The 23,075-nt window shown below is 39.1% G+C and overlaps 1 protein-coding gene across 2 annotated transcripts in view; it reads right to left on the reverse strand.

Moving 5' to 3' along the window:
• The window catches only part of PDCD4 (programmed cell death 4), a 27,437-nt gene extending 9,393 nt beyond the window's left edge, over nucleotides 1-18,044 (reverse strand). Inside the window, exons 1-6 of one of the 2 annotated variants that reach the window (XM_043475452.1) lie at nucleotides 17,891-18,044; nucleotides 13,159-13,265; nucleotides 5,282-5,542; nucleotides 3,580-3,674; nucleotides 2,439-2,552; nucleotides 641-862 (exon numbers count right to left, since the gene is read on the reverse strand). In XM_043475452.1, coding sequence (XP_043331387.1) covers nucleotides 641-862; nucleotides 2,439-2,552; nucleotides 3,580-3,674; nucleotides 5,282-5,542; nucleotides 13,159-13,201 — 735 coding nt within the window. In that variant the 5' untranslated portion in view covers nucleotides 13,202-13,265; nucleotides 17,891-18,044. Of the gene's footprint in view, nucleotides 1-640; nucleotides 863-2,438; nucleotides 2,553-3,579; nucleotides 3,675-5,281; nucleotides 5,585-13,158; nucleotides 13,266-17,890 lie in introns of both variants that reach the window. The other variant, XM_043475451.1, reaches the window with a different exon arrangement.
• Between the last annotated feature and the right edge of the window lie 5,031 nt (nucleotides 18,045-23,075).

The following is a 23,075-nucleotide window of genomic DNA, read 5'->3' on the forward strand; positions in this document are numbered from 1 at the left end:
TCTAGTCCTAAATTAATGTTTAAGTAAAGTGCTCCTACCTTGCTTTAAAACTTTGGTCAGGTAAATAGCAACGATTTCACACGTTTTCAATTTCAAACCAGAAAGTCATATTATAGTGTCAGCATGTATTAAATCTAATAAAAGTAAAAGGCTTTGAGGACAGAATCTGAACAAAAGCATACATAAGTCATGAATTTTCTAATTATCTCCCTACAAAGCTATAAAAGGGAACAATCTTATTTATGATTATTTTCATAACATTAGTGAAGCAAACTCAATCCTCAATTATAACAATCTACATTTTTAAAAGATCCTAGGTCATGAAACAGTTCAACTACATGTAATAAAGAATATACAGATAGCAAAAAAAATATGACCAAAAAACTACAGAGACCATGGTGGAGAAAGTAGGATATAAAATTATAATGTGATAAGAACTACACTCGGGGAGTGGAAAGAGCTAGGGAAAATTACACTAAAATATTAGAGCACTATCGTGTGATAGGGAATATGGGCCAGTTTTTCCCTCTTAGGTCTAATAAAATTTCCTAGGAGCAGGTATTAGAGTTCTATAATTGTAAGCAAAGCAGACAGAGAATGAACAAAAAGAAGAATGAACACAAAGAAGAATTTTACAAACCTGCGGTGCTCTAGGAGTATCCAGTGCTAATTCAGGTAGGTCTTTCAACAATTTATCAAATGATTTTTCTACATCATTTGTGCTCATTACTGTCCCACAAAGATCAGAAAGAAGCTTAGATGTCATTTCTCTGTGACTGGCTTTTCCCTCCAACGCTAAGGACACTGCCAACACTGGTACTCCACTTTTCATTTCTCCAAGATTTAAATCTCTTAGCATTTCCTACTCAAAAAAAAAAAAAAATACGTCACTGCCTATAGTTTAATTTTATTTTGGGAAAAAAATCAAAACTTTATCCATATTTCCTCTCTCCTTGTTTCAAAATAATCAGAGAAACAGTCATATTTTGGGGAATAAGTTTTCATTACTTAATGCAAAACAACAACTCTTTGAGGGAGATATTTCCAAAGCACAGAAAAATGAAGTATTTGCTGAAGATTCCCAGAGGAGTGACCAAGTAGGAAGTAGAATATAGGCAGTATGACCAAAGAAGCTAAGTTGTAACTCAGTTACATAGAGTGATGACTAATTAGAAAGACACCAGTTAGGTTACTCAGAGTTAGTTACTGATACTTAGTAACTCAGAGTTAGTTACTGATACTTACTCTAAGTGACCTAACTGGTGTCCTTGTTAATAGTCTCTCCCCACTCCATTTCATCTTCCTGGTCTGCACTTGATCAACTCATTGACTTTAAACATGATACTCCTTCCTGGAAAACTCCTTCTAGGACTACTCCTTCCTGGAAAACCCGCTTCAACCATCTTAGCCTGGCAAACTCCTAAGCATCCTCAGGTGGTTCAGGATAATCTAGCAGCCTCCATCTTAGGCTTCCGTAACACTCGCCTCACAGTACTACTCAGTTAATAAACTGAGTACACTGCTGGTCCCATGCTAGGGAGGTAACAGTATGTCAAGTCTCTACCCTCATGGGACTTTGGTAAACTTTTCCTCTATAACAGAATGTTTCATATTATATTTTAATAATCCGTGCATGTATCATTTCCTTCACTTGACTGAGCTTCAAAAAGGCAGGAATCACCATTATAAATACCTCCACATGGTATCCACTGATCAAATATTTGTTTTTATATTCAAATCCTACAAAAATGCAAAGCTATCAAACCTCCTATTATGAGACAAACTAAGAAAGCACAGTCTGAATTAAAAGAATCTAAATTACAAGTCTTCTACAGAGATACAATTTTATTACTTTAAGTCAATAATACTAAACTACTAAATGAGAGAAATAATTTTATTTTACCCTTCGAGATTTACTTTATGAACAATTCATAACACAGCAAATGTCCTCATGCAAATTATGCTTCAAAAACACGTTTGTTCTCTTGATTTCTATCTTTATTTACATTTGTGTTCATTTTTGGACAGAGTACAAGGATAAATTTTATTCTAATCCTAAGCATTGAAATGAATATCAAAGAAAGTGAAACTGAAGTATTTTAACTGATATCCCTGAGGAGGTTTTAGAAGGTCCATAAACGCCTTGAAATTGTTAAAGTTATATTTTAAATACTATCAATTATGGAAATGTTACAATTATTAAAATATTGTGCTGTACCGTTTTTCAGAGAAGGAAATGGCACATAGTCCTCATCAGATCCCAAATAGGTTAAGAATGGTAAATAAAATTTTATTCCAAAATGAAGTTAAAACTTCATTTATGTATAAAAAAATGCTTAGTCTTTTCCAGTGATCCAAAATCATCCTGGATATGATGTTTTGCTTTTTGTGTTTGTTCTCCTGTATTAAAAAAGTTACACTTGCAACTTTAAACCTACCGCAACTTCATTAGTATCTCCATGCTCAAAATATTCCTGTATAATTGGTGTCAGAGTCTTTTCAAATGCCATTTCATCCAAAGGCAAAACTACAGTTTCATAAACACAGTTCTCCTGGAAAGGGACGAGGCAGAGTGTTATAAATTAAAGAACAAAATATTCATATAAACTGAAATTGTTTCATAATTCTGTACTACAACTGCTTAGTAATACCTATTTGGGACAAGAAAAAAACATGCTACATGCTTTGATCACTTACATAATATAAAAATAGAAATCTATGTCACTGTTCTTTTATAAAATCTGAATATAATAAATCAAAATATAGATCAGAACCACTAACCACAGCAAATATATGACTTGCTTCTGATCCCCCATAGTTTCTGTTTATTTTTTCTCTCCCACAAAACCAATAATACTTCAGTGACCAAAATACTTTAAGATGGCTTCCTATCATATCCAGTATTTTCATTAAAATGTCATTAAAAAAAAAAAACCAGCAGGAACCAAAGCCTTTATGATTAGTACTACAAAATAAAAGCCTTCATGACTCCAGAAAATCTCTAAGAAAAAGCACTATTCAACTGAAATTTCAAAACAAATAAGAAGTCCAATAATCTATCCCTGTCCTCTGCAAAAAAAGTCCTGAAGTGTTTGCCTGCAAAATGTGACTGGCTTCATCTAACAACAAATAATTTCAAGTTTATACATTAAAATCAGAATATTTAGCAAAGATTTTATAGTACTGGTTTTAACACATTTTTTTTCATGTTCTCTTAGAAATATTTCCCTGTCCAAATATTAAATTAAAAAACCAAGTAAAAATTACACATACATTACTCAGTTAACTTGATTTTCTAATTCAAAATTAACCTAATAGTCTGAAAGTACTGAATATACATATGATTTAGATATATATACAAATGGGTATGACATGTGTACACGCATACACATTATACACATATTATATAATCATGCAGATAATCACATATTATAAATAAAATTATATATATACAGATATAGATATACATGTACAGATATAGAATACATGATTTAATCAATATATGAGTATGCTACAAACATGAGGTCAAAAAAGTTTAAGTATTTTAAATACATATCACAAAAAGTATCACACTTATACCTGGTCATCATCGTAGTTAGGATCTTTCACATCTACCTCCTCCACATCATATACTTGTCCAGGTGTGCCCCAGACACCTTTGCCTCCGGCACCACCTGAAAAAGTTTAGAATTCAGAAAGGAAACAGCATAATGTCCACAGTTCATAAATTTTAATTGAAATCTGAAATAGTTCTAGATGTTGAGGTGTTAATTAAGTGGCAGCTAAAAAACTGTATTTTAATTTTTATGCTAATTTTTTTTGCCAGTTGAGAATTACACAGTAAACTTTTTATTCAGATCACTGCTTTTTCAGTAATGATTAGATATATTTATAACCTAGTTCCAAAAAACCAAGTTGAAATAGCTCACAAAGTTAAAACTAAAAAGGCAGACGCTTTAAAATAAAAGTAAAAAACAAACCATAAAAAAAAAAAAAAAAAAAAAAAAAAAAAAAAAAAAAAAAAAAAAAAAAAAAACAGAAAAATAGCTGTAGTGGTAACCTCAAGGCAGCTGATAACAACTGGGCTCTAAATTCTGACACTTCTTGGAAGCAACAAAAAGAAATACGCTGATTCAGTTAAGAGATGGCATAGAAAACTCAACAAGGGAGAAATTATTCAACAAAGAAGTATTAGTGACCACCATCAAATGTTTTAAAGTCAAATTCTCTTTAGATATGTATGTGTGTGTTCAGTCGTGTCTGACTGCAACCCTGAGCCCACCAGAAACAAATACTTTACAGCCAGAAATATATTACAAATAACTGATTTCTATTTAAGCATTAACTGAACTGATCATTTCTATTTTTCTACCAACAAATAGATCAGCAGAAGTTTAACAATTCCAACTTTCAAAGCTGCTTTACTAAATAAACTTACTGAAATGTTTTTATAAGGCTCAATATATTGCAATATTTTAAAAGAACTTTATCACCCATGGTGGGGTTGGGGTATTTACATACAGAGTATAATTATTACCACCAGAGCAAAAACAAATCTAGTAGTTAGGTTTCATTCTGATCCAGCCAATGGTTGCAGAGTCATTCAACAAGAAAAACAATTTTTGACAAGGCACAAAAACTTTACAATAATCCTAGGCCATAATTTGATGCTTCCACATTCAGAAGCTAGTGAAATCTCCAAACTGCATCAAAATTCTACACAGAGGCTAACAAGACCCCTCAACTCAACAATTATGTAAGTACCTACCCTTGCGAGTCACTACTCCACGCCCTGGAGATACAGCAGTAAAACAATATCAGTACCCAAAATAAATAGAACTAAAAAGAACTTAGAACCAGAACTATAAAATTATTAAAATTCTGACCCTGATATTACCACTCAAATTGTATTTATCATGTATTCTTAACAACAGACATAATTAATTAGATTCATTAGATAATAGGTATGATGAATTTCTGACCCTACTTCTTTCAAGCAGAATTAAAGAATACATGCATAATTCATAACTGTGAAAAACACTGGTGTGTATTTTGCTGGAAATATGAGAAAGTTCTGCTTAAGAAAGCTAAACCTAAACAAGCGAAAAGGCTCAACTTTTTGGGGTAATCACTGGATTATTACTATGTAAAAACGCATACAAACCATAAAGCCTTACATCATCCTTGTTTAAATTCCTCTCATTCTTAGAACAAGAAATTGTTGTACAAGAATCAGAAAGCATCTCTTCCTTTTATTTCTTTGCATATGATATATACCAACCTTTCTTTGGTAATCCCCGTCCTTTCCCAGATCTGGATCGCCTATCCAGCAACCTTCCCTTTGGACTGGTTGGTGCAGTTACTCCACATCTAAGGCCTTCACTTCCATTATCACTGACGGAATCGCCTCTGCCGGAGTCCCGGGATGAGTTTTTCCGCAGCCGCCTTTTCGCCCTGGCATTAATCCTAGCTTCATTAATGGAAGATGCCGAAATCCAATTTCCATTTATCTCATTCTTTATTTCCTCAGTCCCAGCATTTTCTTCATCACCAGAAAAGAGAGAGTCACTTAAATTATCTGGATCTTAAAAACAAAATAAAGGGGAAAAAAAAAATCTAAGTATGCATTTTAACTGTCTACTCTATACCAGCTATAGTCATAAGTTAGATTAGGTTTAATCACATGAAATTATCATTTTTATATCTAACAGTCACATATTGGCAATTTCACAGGCTCAATCTAATAAATGACAACTAACCAACAGTTAGAACTGGACATGGAAAATGGACTGGCTCAAAATTGGAGAAGGAGTACATCAAGGTTGTATATTATCACCCTGCTTATTTAACATCATGTGAAATGCCAGGCACAAGCTGGAATCAAGACTGCCGGGAGAAATATCAATAACCTCAGATATGCAGGTGATGCCACCCTTATGGCAAAAGGCAAAGAGGAACTAGAAAGCTGGCTTAAAACTCAACATTCAAAAAAACTAATCTCATGGCATCCAGTCTCATCACTTCATGGCAAACACATGGGGAAACAATGGAAACAGTGACAGGGAGACTTTATTTTCTTGGGCTCCAAAATCACTGTGGACACTGACTAAGCCATAAAATTAAAAGATGTTTGCTCCTTTGAACAAAAGCTTCTTGACAAACGTAGACAGTGTATTAAAGAGCAGAGACATTGCTTTGCTGACAAAGGTCTGTCTAGTCAAAGCTATGGCTTTTCCAGTAGTCACGTATAGCTGTGAGTTGGATATATAGAAGGCTGAGTGCCGAAGAATTGATGCTTTTAAACTGTGGTGTTGGAGAAGACTCTTGAGAGCCCTTGAACTGCAAGCAGGTCAAACCAGTCAATCCTAAGGGAAATCAGTCCTGAATATTCATTGGAAGGACTAGATGCTGAAGCTGAAGCTCCAATACTCTGGCCACCTGCTGAGAAGAGCCTTCTCACTGGAAAAGACCCTGATGCTGGGAAAGACTGAAGGCAGGAGGAGAAGCGGACAACAGAGGACGAGATAGTTAGATGGCATCACCGACTCAACAGACATGAGTTTGAGAAAGATCTGGGAGATAGTAAAGAATAGGGAAGCCTGGCATGCTGCAGTCCATGGGGCTGCAAAGAGCTGGACACAACTGACTGACTGAGCTGAACTGAACTGAACCAGGATTTTATTCACAGTATCATGGAAAGTAAACTAAGGCATTGACTATTAATGAACAATGTTTACAGAAAGTGTGTTATCTCGCATGTTTACATCATAAAACCTGTGTTAATATAAACACAAACATAAAACCTTTGAAACTTTTATGAGCTAAGACAGTCAAGCAGTTGGAGATAGAAAAGACTAAGGATCTTGAGAGAAGGTAGATAAACTTTTACAGAATGCCTATTATTTACCAAGCACTAGGCTGGGCATTTTGTCATTTAACCACAAGCTTGAGAGCTATTTATTCCATCATTTATACAGACAAGAAAACTAAGGATAAGAGTATTTAAATAACTTGCCAAATATCTCATGATTAATTATGGACACTTAGAAAATGCTACTAATCCGAAGAGCTTGAAAGGCATTAGGCAAATAAGTGATCATTTGTGATTATTGAGCCAAACTGCTGATTCATCACTGCTTTCAAAGCCATTGTCTCAAAGTTCTAATTCATTTCTCCAAACCTGACTCACATTTACTTACCACTCTCTGAATATCTTCTAGCCTATATAAGATTTGCACATTATCCCCTGAAAGACAGCAATGCATTTGCAGTTCCCAATGGTCTTCTGTTCAAAATGCCAGCCTCTCTGCTTTTTCCAGTTACCAGTCTTTTAGGATATACAGCTCAAGTCTTACTTCCTCCATGAAAACTTTTCTAACAACTTTAGGCACAGTAACACTCACATACTGCTCACTTACCACCTCATGAAATCACTTTATTTCTTTTTATATACCAGTCGTGCTTTTCCAAATAACTCATAAGGCTCAAAAGAGGAACCATGTCTATACTGTATGTTTTTGTAACTGCAGCACCTAGCAGGGTATCCTATCTACTCTAATGTCAATGGGGATCAAATGACATGGAAACAATTGGCTTCACTCTGAAACCTTTTCAAGGGTCAGAAAGCTAGTGAATTACCCCTGGGCCTGAGTTTTGCTCATTATGGCTAACTCAACTCAGAGCCAAATCCCTTTTCAAAGGGCTTGTGTGTGCTAGGTTGCCTCAGTCATGTCCAACTCTTTGTGACCCAAGGGACTGTAGCCTGCCAGACTCCTCTGTCTATGGGATTCTCCAGGCAAGAATACTGGAGTGGGTTGCCATTTCCTTCTCCAGGAGATCTTCCCAAACCAAGGATCGAGCCTGTGTCTCTTACGTCTCCTGCACTGTCTCCTGTATTGACAGGCAGCTTCTTTACCACTAGTGCCACCTGGAAAGCCCTTCAAATGTCTTCAGTTCAGTTGCATCCAACTCTTTGAGACCCCATGAACTGCAGCACGCCAGGCCTCCCTGTCCATCACCAACTCCTGGAAGCTTGCTCAAATGTCTTAGGAAATTCCCAAGTGTAACTGCTACTGCTAAGTCACTTCAGTCGTGTCCAACTCTGTGCAACCCCACAGACGGCAGCCCACCAGGCTCCCCCATCCCTGGGATTCTCCAGGCGAGAACACTGGAGTGGGTTGCCATTTCCTTCTCCAATGCGTGAAAAGTGAAAGTGAAGTCGCTCAGCCATGTCCAACTCTTAGCGACCCCATGGACCACAGCCTACCAGGCTCCTCCATCCACAGGATTTTCCAGGCAAGAGTACCGGAGTGGGGTGCCATTGCCTTCTCCGCAAGTGTAACTAAGATGTGTCAAATCTATATGCACGGGCTTTCAAATGTCTAAGGTAATATGTAGAAACTAAACATTTTTAAAATCAACATATAAAGAGAACCACAGGTGTGTTAAAATCTTTACAATTCTTGAAAAAAAGTATAACAGGCACAAACCCTGTGGTAACCACAAAACAAAAACATTAAGAAGCACCAAACTACTTGAGCAGTCTCATAAATAGTCTCCTGCCCTGAATCCTCCAACCATTCTCCAAACTGCATAGAGACTGATCTTCTCCCACTGATAACCCTTTGAAGGTATTCCTAGTGGGTCGAAATCAAGTGTAAACTCATTACACCTTGTAATGTTAGATCCTTTTTGATCCTGTCCCAATCACTGGAATAGCTGCTGACCACTCCCACATTCAAATGGTCAGAGCTTAGATTTGATATCATAGGTAGACATGGCATAATTAGTTTGAAGAAGAATACTGAATATATTAGAAAAAAATAGAAAGTGTCAAATGAGAGACCAGCTAAGAAAATGTTGCTGTATTCAGTCACGAACTAACTGAAAAGAGCAAGGGTAATAACTCTGAGATAAATAAAAAGGTTAACACTTTTAAAGACAAAATAAAGGGCTTTCAAACAAAAAAAAAGGTATTTCAAAAGTTTAGACTAGGAAAGGAAGCCAGTGCTAGGAGGGTCAGTTTGGGACATCATCATAACCACCAGACCTAAACTACTAAGACTATTAGTAGCAGAAGTAGCAATAGCCATAGTAGTTGTATACTTCTATCATTACCATCAGTATTGTACCTACTACATAGCAGGTCACAAGCACTTTACCTACATGGTCTCTAATTCAAACAAAGTTCTACAATGAAGCTTTTTATCCTCATTTTCCTGAAAGATGTTTCATAGAAAAGTTACATACCTGAAAAGGACTGCGGACAAGATTCAAACTCACATTTGAATCTTAGATGACTGTTAACTATAGAAAATATAAAGCTAGAGTGCAACAAAGTGGTGACAGCTAAAGAAACGGAATGAGGGAATACAAAGAAGAAAAAAGAGTAAGAGGAAGGAGAAGGAAAGATCAGAGATCAGACAAGCTAGATGGTGTTTCACATAAGAATGGATGACCAAAGCAAACATTAAACACCTATCTCTAACGTATTGCTTTCATTATTCAACAATTAAGGTGAGCCACCAAACTCAACCAGAAAATAAAGGCCTCTCTTAGAAGTGTAACAATGCATTAAAATGTCCCTCAGAGGAAACCAGATCTGAAAGAGACACGTGCACCCCTATGTTCATCGCAGCACTGTTTATAACAGCCAGGACATGGAAGCAACCTAGATGTCCATCAGCAGACGAATGGATAAGGAAGCTGTGGTACATATACACCATGGAATATTACTCGGCCATTTAAAAAGAATTCATTTGAATCAGTTCTAATGAGATGGATGAAACTGGAGCCCATTTTACAAAGTAAGCCAGAAAGACAAAGATAAATACAGTATACTAACGCATATATATGGAATTTAGAAAGATGGTAACGATAACCCTATATGCAGAACAGAAAAAGAGACACAGATGTACAGAACAGACTTTTGGACTCCGTGGGAGAAGGCGAGGGTGGGATGTTTAGAGAGAACAGAATTGAAATATGTATATTATCAAGGGTGAAACAGATCACCAGCCCAGGTTGGATGCATGAGACAAGTGCTCAGGGCTGATACACTGGGAAACCCAGAGGGGTCGGGTGGAGAGGGAGGTGGGAAGGGGGATAGGGATGGGGAATACATGTAAATCCATGGCTGATTCATGTCAATGTATGGCAAAAACCACTACAGTATTGTAACGTAATTAGCCTCCAACTAATAAAAATAAATGGAAAAAAATAAATAAATAAAATGTCCCTCAGAGTACTATTCAATTTAATCATTATTTCCTACACTCGAGTTTCTTCAACTATTTTAGTATCCTTTCAAATATACATTTATGTATCTTGAGCAGTAGATACATCTAGGTATATTTTATATATTAGGTATTATCACTTTAACCCATTTTTATATCAATTGCTCTTTTATTGCTCTTTTATATTTTGCTATATACTTACCTAAGTTTTGGGGTTCCATAACCAAGAAAAAGAAATGCAAAAAAGCAAAATGGTTGTCTGAGGAGGCCTTACAAATAGCTATGAAAAGAAGAGAAGCAAAAAGCAAAAGAGAAAAGGAAAGATACACCTATTTGAATGCAGAGTTACAAAGAATAGCAATGAGAGATAAGAAAGCCTTCCTCAGCGATCAATGCAAAGAAACAGAGGAAAACAATAGAATGGGAAAGACTAGAGATCTCTTAAAGAAAATTAGAGATACCAAGGGAACATTTCATGCAAAGATGGGCTCAATAAAGGACAGAAATGGTATGGACCTAACAGAAGCAGAAGATATTAAGAAGAGGTGGCAAGAATACACAGAAGAACTGTACAAAAAAGATCTTCATGACCCAGATAATCACAATGGTGTGATCACTCACCTAGAGCCAGACATCCTGGAATGTGAAGTCAAATGGGCCTTAGAAAGCATCACTACAAACAAAGCTAGTGGAGGTGATGGAATTCCAGTTGAGCTATCTCAAATCCTAAAAGATGATGCTGTGAAAGTGCTACACTCAATATGCCAGCAAATTTGGAAAATTCAGCAGTGGCCACAGGACTGGAAAAGGTCAGTTTTCATTCCAATCCCAAAGAAAAACAACGCCAAAGAATGCTCAAACTACCACACAACTGCACTCATCTCACACGCTAGTAAAGTAATGCTCAAAATTCTCCAAGCCAGGCTTCAGCAGTATCGTGAACTTCCAGATGTTCAAGCTGGTTTTAAAATGGGGTCACAAAGAGTAGGACACAACTGAGTGACTGAACTGAACCACTACTGATCTGACTTTAAGAAAACCCAAGTTTAAAAGATAAAAAAAACATTGAGTACAGAATTGGAGAAGGAAATGGCAACCCACTCCACTGTTCTTGCCTGGAGAATCCCAGGGACGGGGGAGCCTGGTGGGCTGTCGTCTATGGGGTCGCAAAGAGTCGGACACGACTGAAGCGACTTAGCAGCAGCAGAGTACAGAATGTGGTGACTTCAAAGTCATTTTCTACTGTGTACTAAATCCTTCTTTCTGAATTCTCTAACATCTCAATAACCAACCCAACATACATTACACCACAGTACCAGACAATCACACTTTCAATTACTAGTCCACTGAATTATGTTATTATATTTAACAATATAAGCACATTTTCATTTGTGACACACATAATACGTGCTATGGGCATGACACATATGCACAGTATCTCACTTAATCCCAGTAATAAACCTTTAAAGTGGGTTATTTACAATTCCAGCTTTACATATGAAGAAACTGAAGGTCAAAGCACATAACCTACTTCCCCAAAGTAACATAGCTGGTGAAAGCAAAAGCTGGAATTAATATACTAGTCTGTCTAACATGGACTGTTACAGGTTAAATTGACTGCGAGAGACTGTCTAAGGCTCATCCAAGCAGTGAAGTATTTAAGGATGAACTGAGCAGAGACACCAAGAACAAGGTTAGAAACAGAACTTGTTACAATTAGAAAACAGTATAAAACTTAGAGCTGTGGTATCTAATAAATAATGTAAGTCAAAGATGTAATTTTAAATTTCCTAATACTCCTATTAAAAACTAAAAAGGAACAATTGAAATTTATTTTAATATATTTTATTTAATGTGATAGATTCATTTTATCATTTCAACATGTAACCAATAGAAAAAGTTTTACACCTACAATACATCTCAATTCTGATACGACACAGTTTAAGAGCTGAGTGGTCATATGTGGCTACTGGCTATCATACTAGACAGTACAGAGAAGAAACAATTATCCACCTGTGAAATATATTCTTAAATTTTATCATTACCATTCCCACCTGAACGAAGCAGGGACATAAGACTCATTTATAATCCTAAAAAACAAGTATTCATAGAGCTATTGTATATAGTGGCACCAAAATAATCATTAATTATTGTAGTAATTTTTTTCATCAGTAATTTTCTAGCACACTTAAAATAGCAAAGAAGCTTCAACTTCAAAGTGTGAATTCAGATCAAAGAACTGGATACAACAGTGAACCAAAATCATTAAAAAATGAAGCTGTAATATTAAAAAATGAAATATGCTAAACATTCAATTACATGGAGTTTTTTTTCAGTATTAATCATAAAGCAAAGAATTACCTAAAATGTACCAACATGAAAAGTTCTCGCTACTGAGAATATTTCATAATCCTAATTAGCTCTCTACAAAGATTATCCTGAAAGGTATAGACACATTTTAAGTGATTGAAAGTTATTTTGGACATCTATCCTACAAAATCATTTTTACACACAATAATGTACTACTGAAGCATCAGGAAAATTGGGGAAAATACAGTTAATTTATAATAAATTATTAGTTAGGAAAGATATCAATGATACCAATAATAGTTTATATTATAGAAACTGCTAACTAGCGCATCTGAAAATAGTAATGATCAGGTTCACTATTCTTCTTCCATCTACACCATAGAGTTTATTATAAATACTGGAGAATAATGTATGAAATGTGAAAAGACACACAGAAAAATACATATGATGAATTTCATAAAAATAAGAATCACTGACTTGATTTTTAAAATAATATGACCTGATTTCTTATAGCACGAGTTAAGATGGTTTTTAAAGTAAAGATGTTTTCATAAAATTCGGAATGGCCTAAAACTTTCTCACAGTACAGTCAAGATTCAAGATAATTACTTACCTGTAGGGTTTACATTCAGTATCTGCTCATTTTCTACATCCATTGTTCCTTAATTTCACTTGCACTGATTAAATTACCAAATGGAACTCTTCCTTTGGGATGTATTTCTTTAAAAAGAAAAAAAGAAAAAAAAACTTCAGTATCTTCCAAACTCACATAATTAAGGTCCGTTTAATTTACTTACTCAGACTGTTTAAAAAAAAAGCACCACATAATTCCTTTTTTTAAGAGTTCACTTTACTTCCCCTAATTAACATTTGGTTTCAATCTTCTTGATAAGTTTACCTGTGTCCAAAAAGGAAAAAAAAAGTCCATATTTCTGGATGTGGCAAAGCACCCCTGTACCTTGGAATTAAAAGATATATTTGCTAAACATGCTTATTTCAAGTTAGAGTAGATACACATTCCAAATTTTTTAAAAATACCAGGGCTCATAATTAATCTGCTACATCTAGATATTGAAGTTTGTTGCCAACTAACTATAGGAACTAATACTTTAAAATGCAAATAACACAGTTTTGGCTAAAAAAAAAAAAAAAAGACAAGATTATCTTATTTTTCACACTAAAACATATCTGAAAGCAGATCTGCCATTTCATCACCGAGGCACCTATAATTACTGTTACAAAGAAATTTTTTAAATTAGTATTTTCTATAATGAGAGCATTATTTTTATAATCTAAAAAACTCACTCCTTTTAAAAATCTTAACTATTTAAGAAAAGAGTAAGCACAATGACATTACTGCTAAGTCACTTCAGTCGTGTCCGACTCTGTGCGACCCCATCCCTAGGATTCTTCAAGCAAGAACACCGGAGTGGGTTGCCATTTCCTTCTCCAATGTATAAAAGTGAAAAGTGAAAGTGAAGTCACTCAGTCATGTCTGACTCTTCATGACCCCATGGACTGCAGCCTACCAGGCTCCTCCGTCCATGGGATTTTCCAGGCAAGAGTACTGGAGTGGGGTGCCATTGCCTTCTCTGACAATGATGTTAGCACCTCAATATTTTAGACCCTTATTTCAAAATGGTTTGAATATTACTAATGCTGGAAGGTCCTAGTTGATGAAATCAGTTACCTTTTATTTAGACAATTAACTTAGCAATAAAAATTCACTGTTTGAAAAAAGACTATCAAAATACATTCTCATGAAAATTATCACCAGAAAGTGTAACCAAATACAATTTTAGAATCTCTCTGGAAATATTTTTAAAATAATGATTTAGAGTACTTAAGTATCTGTTTAGAAGTAACATAAGTTAGATATGTCATTCAGGTCATTTATAATCATTTCACCAGCAGTGTGCCCTTTTTCAAAGATATGTGTGTTAGTCACTCAGTTGTGTCCAGCTCTTTACAACCCCATAGATTGGTGCCCACCAGGCTCCTCTGTCCATGGGATTTTCCAGGCAAGGATACTGGAGTGGGTTGCCATTTCCTTCTCCAGGGGATCTTCCTGACCCAGCGATCAAACCAGGTCTCCCACATTGCAGGCAGACTCTTTACCATCTGGGTCACCAGGGAAGTCTAGTGACTTTTTAAAGACACAAAATGCACAAATTAAAGAAAATGACTAATAAACTAATTACAAAAAAGCATTTAGTTTTCATGTAACATAACCTACTGTTAGTTGTCATTTTAGAAAAATGATACGCCTCCTGCAACTCAAAGGAAAAACTGACTTTTACATCTCTTAACATACACCATTTTAACATCTTGTAAGTTTTACAGCCCTTTCCTTCAGAAAAGGGTATTATTTTGTGAAACAAAAATGAACACATACCTTATGCTAAAATTTCAAGTTTCTTAATGTGGCATAATCCTTAGGCTACTGAGATGCTACCATAATGTTTCAGAAGTTAAGAAAATGGTGAAATCACTCTCATTCTATTCAGAAGAAACAGGCATATGGATTCTACATAAATATCTTTCAGTATCATAACTCCTACCAATTTCAGATTTAGGGGGAAAAAATGAACCTTAGAAATACACACATAAAGATAAATGAACAAACAGTTCGTAAACCTAAACATTAGTGTCCTCCATGGCTGAAAATGCCAAATCTATTTCATTTCAGTAGATGAATCACATGTTTTGCAAAGAGAAAATGTCACATGATATGCCTGTGAGATTTTTAAACTAGAGTTACATTTTAAAAATCTTCTTCAATCTTGATATAAGTATAATCTTCAAGAGGACACTTTCCGCAGAATTTAGCTAATAAAGTATAACTGATGTTTTAAAAGCCCCTTAGAATTCAAAAACAATTTTACATGCGTTATTTCATGTACCACTGAAAACAATCTTGAGGTAGGAACTCCACTGTTCACACAACTTAACAGAATCAGAGAAAGTGCTCATTGGAAGAACCAGGATTAGAACCCTAACCTTCTAAATCCAGTTCCGTGTGCACAAGCTCAATACAAGATTTTAATAACCCACAGGAAGATTCTTCTTTAGAGTTACCAGAAAGAAGCTTATTAAAACACAGACTTCTGCTGTCATATCAAATTTTTAAATACTGCTTTTCTAACACTAAAAATAATATCCAAATTATTACACAAAAGACACTCAGTTGGACAAAGAACATTATCAGGTAATGATTATAGTTTATCAAGTTTGTTTTTATTAAATAACTATAACAACAACAACAAAAAGCCCTGTCTCGGTCTTCTGGCAATGATTAACACATTCAAGAACTCAGGACACTTGAAAACAACACAGATGTTTTAGAAGAATTTACAGAAGGACAAAGATAAGTCCCATGTTTTTACTGTCTTCAAAGTAATGAGCTTCCAGTTACTTAACAATCCGTAAGATTTTTGCCCCAAACTTAAGAAAAATATAAAGCAAAAAAAAAATCTAAACTTCACATTCTTCACACAAAACTACAAAATTTACAATAAAACTGTAAGTTAGACAAAATTAAAGGCTAACATTAAACACTGTTTTCATTTATCCATTGTGTTTCACAGAAACATACAAGCAGAAGCATCAATTTCCAAGACATTCCCAAAAAGAGCCTCACTTTTCCATCCTACCTCCCCTCAAAAATCTATTTCCTGAAATATACCTCATAAACCACTTCGACATTTTTTTGAAGTTTAGGCCATATGTTAACTAGAAAAGTACTTGTCTTCACTCCAGGGCTACAACCACTGCTAACTAGCCACTTAAAATCAGCTAAAAGCATTCAACCACAATGATGCAAAAATGAGAGAAAATAGCAAAATGTCATTTATTTTTACACTCTTAAGCAACTATTTTTCTTTTCTCATTACTACAACAGAAAAAACAATCAAAATAAAATTCAAAGACGCCTGCTAAGATATTAAGGAGCTTAATAAACCTATAAAAAAGGAAAGTTAAGGGCATAAATGGTGGTGGCAGTTTAGTCGCTAAGTTGTGTCCAACTTTTGCAACCCCATGAACTGTAGACTGCCAGGCTCCTCTGTCCACAGGATTTCCCAGGCAAGAATACTGGAGTGGGTTGCCATTTCCTTCTCCAAGGGACCTTCCGGAGCCAGGAATCGAACCAGCATCTCCTGCATTGGCAGGCGGATTCTTCACCACTGAGCCGCCAGGAAAGCTCAAAGGCATAAATACCAATAAGTAAATTTACAACATATCTGTAGTGATAACTTAAAAAGTGAGTGGTGGGTTCCTAAAAAGCCTTACGTTAGCAAGAATGCCAAAAGTCTAATTAAACAGTGAAAATGTAGGGAAAAACAGGCGGTGACATTTTTTTCCCCCAGAGGAAGGTGCATTTTTAGTCATTTTACTCCTCTGTCAGTATCTCACAACTGCTGGCTACGCAGTCAGTTCTCACTAGGGCCAGGGGAGACAGGCGATTTTGACTTCCGAAGGCAGTTCTGAAGCTCTTGGAAATAAAACAAACCAAAAGAGACTCCCCTCATAAACCACAGCATCAAATAGACAAACGCAGCAGAGCACACGCTTCACAGAAAGGGGGCTCCCTCCCTGCCTTTGTTTTCTCGGGAAGATTTCATTTAAACTAAACAAGCGCCCCTATACCCAATCTGATGCGCCGCGAAGTTCTCGCAGGGCCGGGGCGGCGGGCACGTGGCCGCCTCCCAGCAGCCCATCCCGCCGCAGCCCGGCCCGCTTCCCCGCAGCGCAGGCCCGGGCTCCTGCAGCCCCCAGGCCAGGCCGACCCCCGCAGGGTGCTGGACGCGGGCGGGCGGCTGGGCCCGGGCTCCAGTGGGCCGGGCGGGTCTGGGAACGCCTGGCCGCATCCTCAGAGCGAAACCCCAAGGAGGCCAGCGGGGCGGGGAGGGCGCAAACCCTCCTCACAGTATTTCAGTCGGGCCAGAAACCCGCCTCCCGACGCCCACCCTCAGAGGAAAATGAAAAGTCGGCCTTCTGGGGGGCGAGGAGCCCCTCGACGGCGAGAGCCCAGCGCTCCCGGCTAAGCCTGGAGGGGGATCCAAGAGGGGGCGGGCCCGCGCCGCCAAGCTCCGGGCCAGGGCCAGAGGAGGGCACCGGGGCCGGTTCTCCGCAGCCCAGGGCGTTGGAGCGGACGCGGCTGGGCCTGCCGAGCTCCGAGGAGGCGGCGGACGCCGGCCCCGCCGGCCTGGCCAGGACTCGGCCGCCGCCTCCACGACCCCCCGCCCCCCCGCCCGCCGCCAACGAGCGGCTGCCTCTCAGGAGATAGGAGCTGTGGGAGACAGCGCAGTCCTCCCGAGCGCGCGAGCCGGGCCGCCGCTACTGACCCCTCAGGCCGCCGCCGTCGCCGCCGCTGTTGCTCGCCCAGATCCCTGGTCAGCCGGCCCAGACCCCGCGCCTCAGCGTCTGTCGCTACCTCCGAGCTTCTCTGGCCCCTCTCGCTCTGTTTGTTTTTGTTTTGTTCTACCCAGTAACACGGGGGCGACTGGGCGCCGTTTATTGGCCAATCCGAGGAGGTCTTCTGGCCAATCGTAGCGGTGGAGCTGGCGCTGCGGAGGGAAAGGGAGGGAAGTGAAACGTGGAAAGCTGGGCAAGGACGCGGGAGGACGCATGCGCATCAGGCTTTGGGGCCTGGCTGGTGGGGGAGTGGCCGGGGAGAGTGAGGGGGGGGCGGGGAGTTGGGGGGTGGGGGGCGCTGCTGGGAGGCCCGGCTGGAGGGAAGCGAGGACGGAAGGGCAAGGCCTCAGGCTGCGGGCACCCATCCTCCTTCCACGCCAGTCAGCAAGCTCAGCTGAAGCAAAGGCTTTGGGCTTCCCGAGGGTCCCGGCCTCAATTTCCCGATGCTCCTCAGGGGAATACTCTTCTCTCATTCCTTCTCCCGCTGCCCCCTGCTCACTCCTTGGCTCCTACTGTGTGCAAACCCCACGCTAAGAATATTAGTGAATGCTCTCAATCCTTTGAGGTGGAAATCACTCACATTTCATAGATGAGAAAACAGACTCAAAAACTCTTTGAAGTCCCTTTGCTAAATGTGACTACTAGGATTCCTGGGATTCAACCTCACAGGTTTCCGGCTCCAAGGTTGAGGTCTTCAACCATGGCTACAATTTCGTTATTGAAACTTCAGCCCCCCGTGGCTGTTCCTGCATCTTTTCTTCCTATCTAGGTTTTCTTTGGCTAGTCTTTTCCTCACATCCTCCCTAGCTTCCCTGTTACCTGAGACAACCACCAGAACTTGTCTGCTGTCTCTGTGCTCTTAGGAGAGGACTCAGCCAGGATCTGCAGGCAGATTTTCTGATTGTCTGATGTGCAACACCTCAAGGGTGTCCATAGCCTCTTTGGAACCAAATTGCGTCCTCCCCCACCAGCAAGCTCTTTCTCCTGGCTTACCTCTTTCTGCCAGTAACCCTGCCGGGGAATCATTTGTAACATACACAAAACAAAAATCTTTTTCACCGGCTCCCCGATACCTACTTGGAGCATCACCTCAGCCCAGCGTTCATGGCCCGTTGGCTGTGACATGAAGACTTTCCAGTCCACACCACTCCCAGTCCACACATACACACACACCACCGACTGGAACCCACTTGGACTGCTCTCTGTTCTGTATGTTTTGATATGATCTTCCAGTCCCCTGATTCTTCACAGTTTGGGCTTTTTGCACCTATAAAGACACTGCTCACATTCTACCTGGCATTTTATCTGAGTCTCTCTCTCTTATTCCCCATTAGCCTTTCACCTCGTTGAGAGCAAGACCTGTGTGTTATTCATCTGTTATTGTTGTAGGGCTTTAAAAAAATGTCTTGCACGTTTATTTTAACAGTGCAATAAATCCAACTTGATCCAGATTCACAAAGGTTCTCAGCAGTTGGTGCTCATCCTCACCTCCTGGCTTGGCCAGGCTCCGAATTAGCTTTATGAGTCACTGTGTAAAAGCAAAGCTTCCTGATCAAAAGTTAATTTCATTTTGTAGTTTTCTCCCATCACCTGCAACTGTCTCCATTCCCTTCTCTGCCAGAGCACCTCTGTCTTCCACTGAGCAGTGACTGCTGGCTCTTTTTTCTCATCTGTCCTGCTCTATCTGCCTGTTTTCTCTGTTTCTGATTCCTGCAGATTCTTTCATTTATTCTTTTAACATATAACCTATGGCAAACACAGGCTGCAATGGGGAAGCACCCCAAGAACTGAGATAACAAAAGAATAGGATATGATTACCTATTTTTAAAAGCATCTAAAACAACTGCTATCTTCAAGCAAATTACCCTTAAAAGGACCTATTATAAAATAAAATGTTCCCATTCTTTTTACCTATTATCTCAAAGGCTACCCACGATGCCTGGCATCCCAGGACCCACATTAGGGAATGCCCTGTTGTTGGATGTAGTTGATCAGTTTGGACCAGACAGTCAGGAAGTAGGGTTCTAGTCCTAGCTCTCCTCACTAGCTACGTGTAAGAACTTCAGCCCCTCTTGGAACCTCTGTTTTTTCACCAGTAAAGTTCAGAAATTGGTCTCAGTTACTAGTTCCCAGGATATTTCCCAAAGAACCTGAATTTTGTGGAACTTTAATGGATATTTTTTTAAATGGAGGAGGGATTATTTCATAATTAAGTTGATTTGAAAATTAATTGCTTAAATAAAGCTAAAACTGGTTTTTTTGTTTTTTTGTTTGTTTGTTGCTCCAACTCTCCTCTGTATCTTTCAGAAGCCGATGTGACTTGAGAATCTTGAGGGACTAGTGTAGGAAGTCCAGTAATGTTTTTCTGACTTACTTAAACCCAGAACAAAAGTAACAGAATCTGTATTAGAAACCAGTTCAGAATATACAGATGATAGCCTCTATCACCAACATTCCTCCCAGCTGTTTTGAACACTGGCCACTTGTGTCTTTCCTAAACACTTTAAAAGAATTTAAAAAAAAAGAATAAGCTGAAAAATGAGAAAACACCAACCAAGCACCACCAAATCAATCCTCAGATATTTACTGTGTGCTAATTCTATGAGAAGCACAGAGCTGATCCAGGTGTGTTCTTGGCAAAAGGCATCGTGTTCTACATTAGGGTAGGTGATATCTGAAGCGTAGAGCTGCCCAAGCTCTTGGGCCACTATGTACCTTTTCATTTCACATTATAATTGCTCACAGACTTTTCCGTTTCCTAAAGCCCTGTTCCTAGGGGTTCTATTAATTTGGCTGTTGAATGAGAGAAAAGGAAAGTGCCCGTCCCCATAATTCATTCTCTCCAGAATGATGGAATTACAACTTTCATTTCCCTTAAGAATGACCCATTGCAGGAGCTTAAGAGATGAAGGGTCACTGCTACGGCTGAGGGTGAGATAACTCTTCAGAGTTGGCCACAGAAACTCTGGGCTGTGTGGTCAGTTAGACATTATGTACTTTGTCTTCCCCAGACCCTTCATGTTTAAGCACTAGTTGATAGCTCGAGGGGCACAAAGTGTGTTTACTTTGTTAAGGTGTATGGTGGCGGAATGAGGGTGGTTTCTAGTTTTTGCCTATAAAGACAAGTTATTGACTGTGTCCATAGCTAGCTGCGTTGCTTTGTTTCACTTCCCCTCTGGGTTGATCAAATGTCTCGATTTCTTGCACTGTAAAGGAGTTGGCCCTGCAGGGACTCTTGAGCTATTTTACTTCTGATACCCCGTGATACTGGGCAAGGCACTAAGATGGCACCTCTGGGATTCTGGTAGTGGGGGGACAAATGATGAGAGGGTTTGCTGTGGTGGCAGGGGAGAATTCTACCAGGTTTGAACAGAGGGACCATCATTCTCATCCCAGGAGCTTTCTCTGAATGCAACACTCAGATAATATCACCTCCCTCCATCCCAAAGGCCAGTGTAGGGTTGGGAGTGCTAATGAGTTAATGTGGATAAATTACTTAGAAAGGTACAGATGCTAGGCAAAAGATAAGTACCCCAGATTACTGCTATTGCCTGTAGAACCCTCTAAGGCCTTTTCATTCACTGGGCAAAGCCCCATTTGAGAACACAAGTTTCTTAGTAAGCAGTGTTCATGCCCGTAAATGAGATCAAGAAGAAGCCACCCCTCTTTGGGCACTACGGAAGGCCTTTGCCCACTTCCTTCCAAAGAACTTTCAGACACTACTGTCGCTTACAACTTTATCTGCTTGAACTGACATCTTGCCTCCTATTCAGTCAAACCAAAAACTGAATTCCAGGAATTCCTGTAAGGCACTGAGTTGTTCTTTAGCACAAATGGTAAAAGACATAAAAAAGATGCTCTGAAGAAAGAGAGAGCTGCAAAAAGAATCCTAATGATGACAGTAGCTGACATTTGTGTTAACACTTACTGAGCACTTTCACCCCCTCCCTGTGAAGTCCACAAGCAGGTATCACTCTCTCTGCTTTACAGATGAGGAAAATGAAACTTGACTAGATCACTGGTAACCATGGGAATTTATATTTTATCCTGAAAAGAAATTGGGGGATCTCTAATCCAAACTCTTTGTTTTACAAATGGAGAAACAGAAAACCAGAGAAGTTAAGTGAGTTGCTCAAAGCAACACACCTAGTTAGTAGCAGAGCCAGAGTGCAAATGAAGTCCCACGATCTCAGCCTTGCACAGGCAGGGAACATGTTGACAGGAAGAATCCAGACCTTCTGGCATTCGGTCCTGGCCTGCATTATCTCTGTCACTCAGCTCTGAGTCTCATGGATATAAGTTAAATACATGAACGCATGTCTGGTTCCCAGAGCTTCAGGTGAGCCCATTTTGAAGATGTGGGCTTTCTGAAAGTGAGGAAAGAAGGTAGTAACATAAGGCCTGGGAGGCTTTGGATGATGTTCAGAAGTTGTTCTTGGGGGCATTTTCAAGAATCTCTTTCCTAGAGTAAACAGCATAGAGTCACGTGAAGCATGGCACGAAAAAGTAGATGCTGTGTTTAAAAATAGTGTGTACCAAGAAAGGCTAATGAGGTTTTACTTCCCCATTTCAAGTTTTGAGGGGTTTTCTTGGTGCATTCGTCATTGTGTTCTTCCCCCACCCCCACCAGATCACCCCTGCTACCTGAGGATTTAGAAATAAGCAAAACTGGGGTCAGGGAACTCCAGCAGATCATCTTTTCCCAAAGAGCCCGTAAATTGTAACACATCTCCTACACCTGGCCTGAGTTGTAGGCTCATGAAAACTCCAGCTCCTGAAATTGTGCAATTACGGTACCATTCAGCCCTGTGCTTCCAGTGCTTTCTACAACTGCCACACCCCGCATCGAATTAATTGTGTTGGGTCAGAGTAAAGAAGTTCTCCAGTTGTGTCTCTGGAGCTTTTTTTTTTTTTCTCATTCTTCTGGAGCACTGGGTCCTCGGCTAGGCTTTGCACTTTTTGGAGTTCATCCCCTCCTCTCCAGTGAGCTCTGAGTGTGCATAAACTGCCATTACACACCCCGCTAGTCTGCATCTGCACAGTTGCTGCTTGCCACCCAAAGCAGGCCCAAGGAGTCTGACGTGGAAATGATGTGGACTCTGTGCTGGGAAATAA

Source organism: Cervus canadensis, chromosome 8 (genome assembly GCF_019320065.1).
Source record: "Cervus canadensis isolate Bull #8, Minnesota chromosome 8, ASM1932006v1, whole genome shotgun sequence".
NCBI lineage: Eukaryota > Metazoa > Chordata > Mammalia > Artiodactyla > Cervidae > Cervus > Cervus canadensis.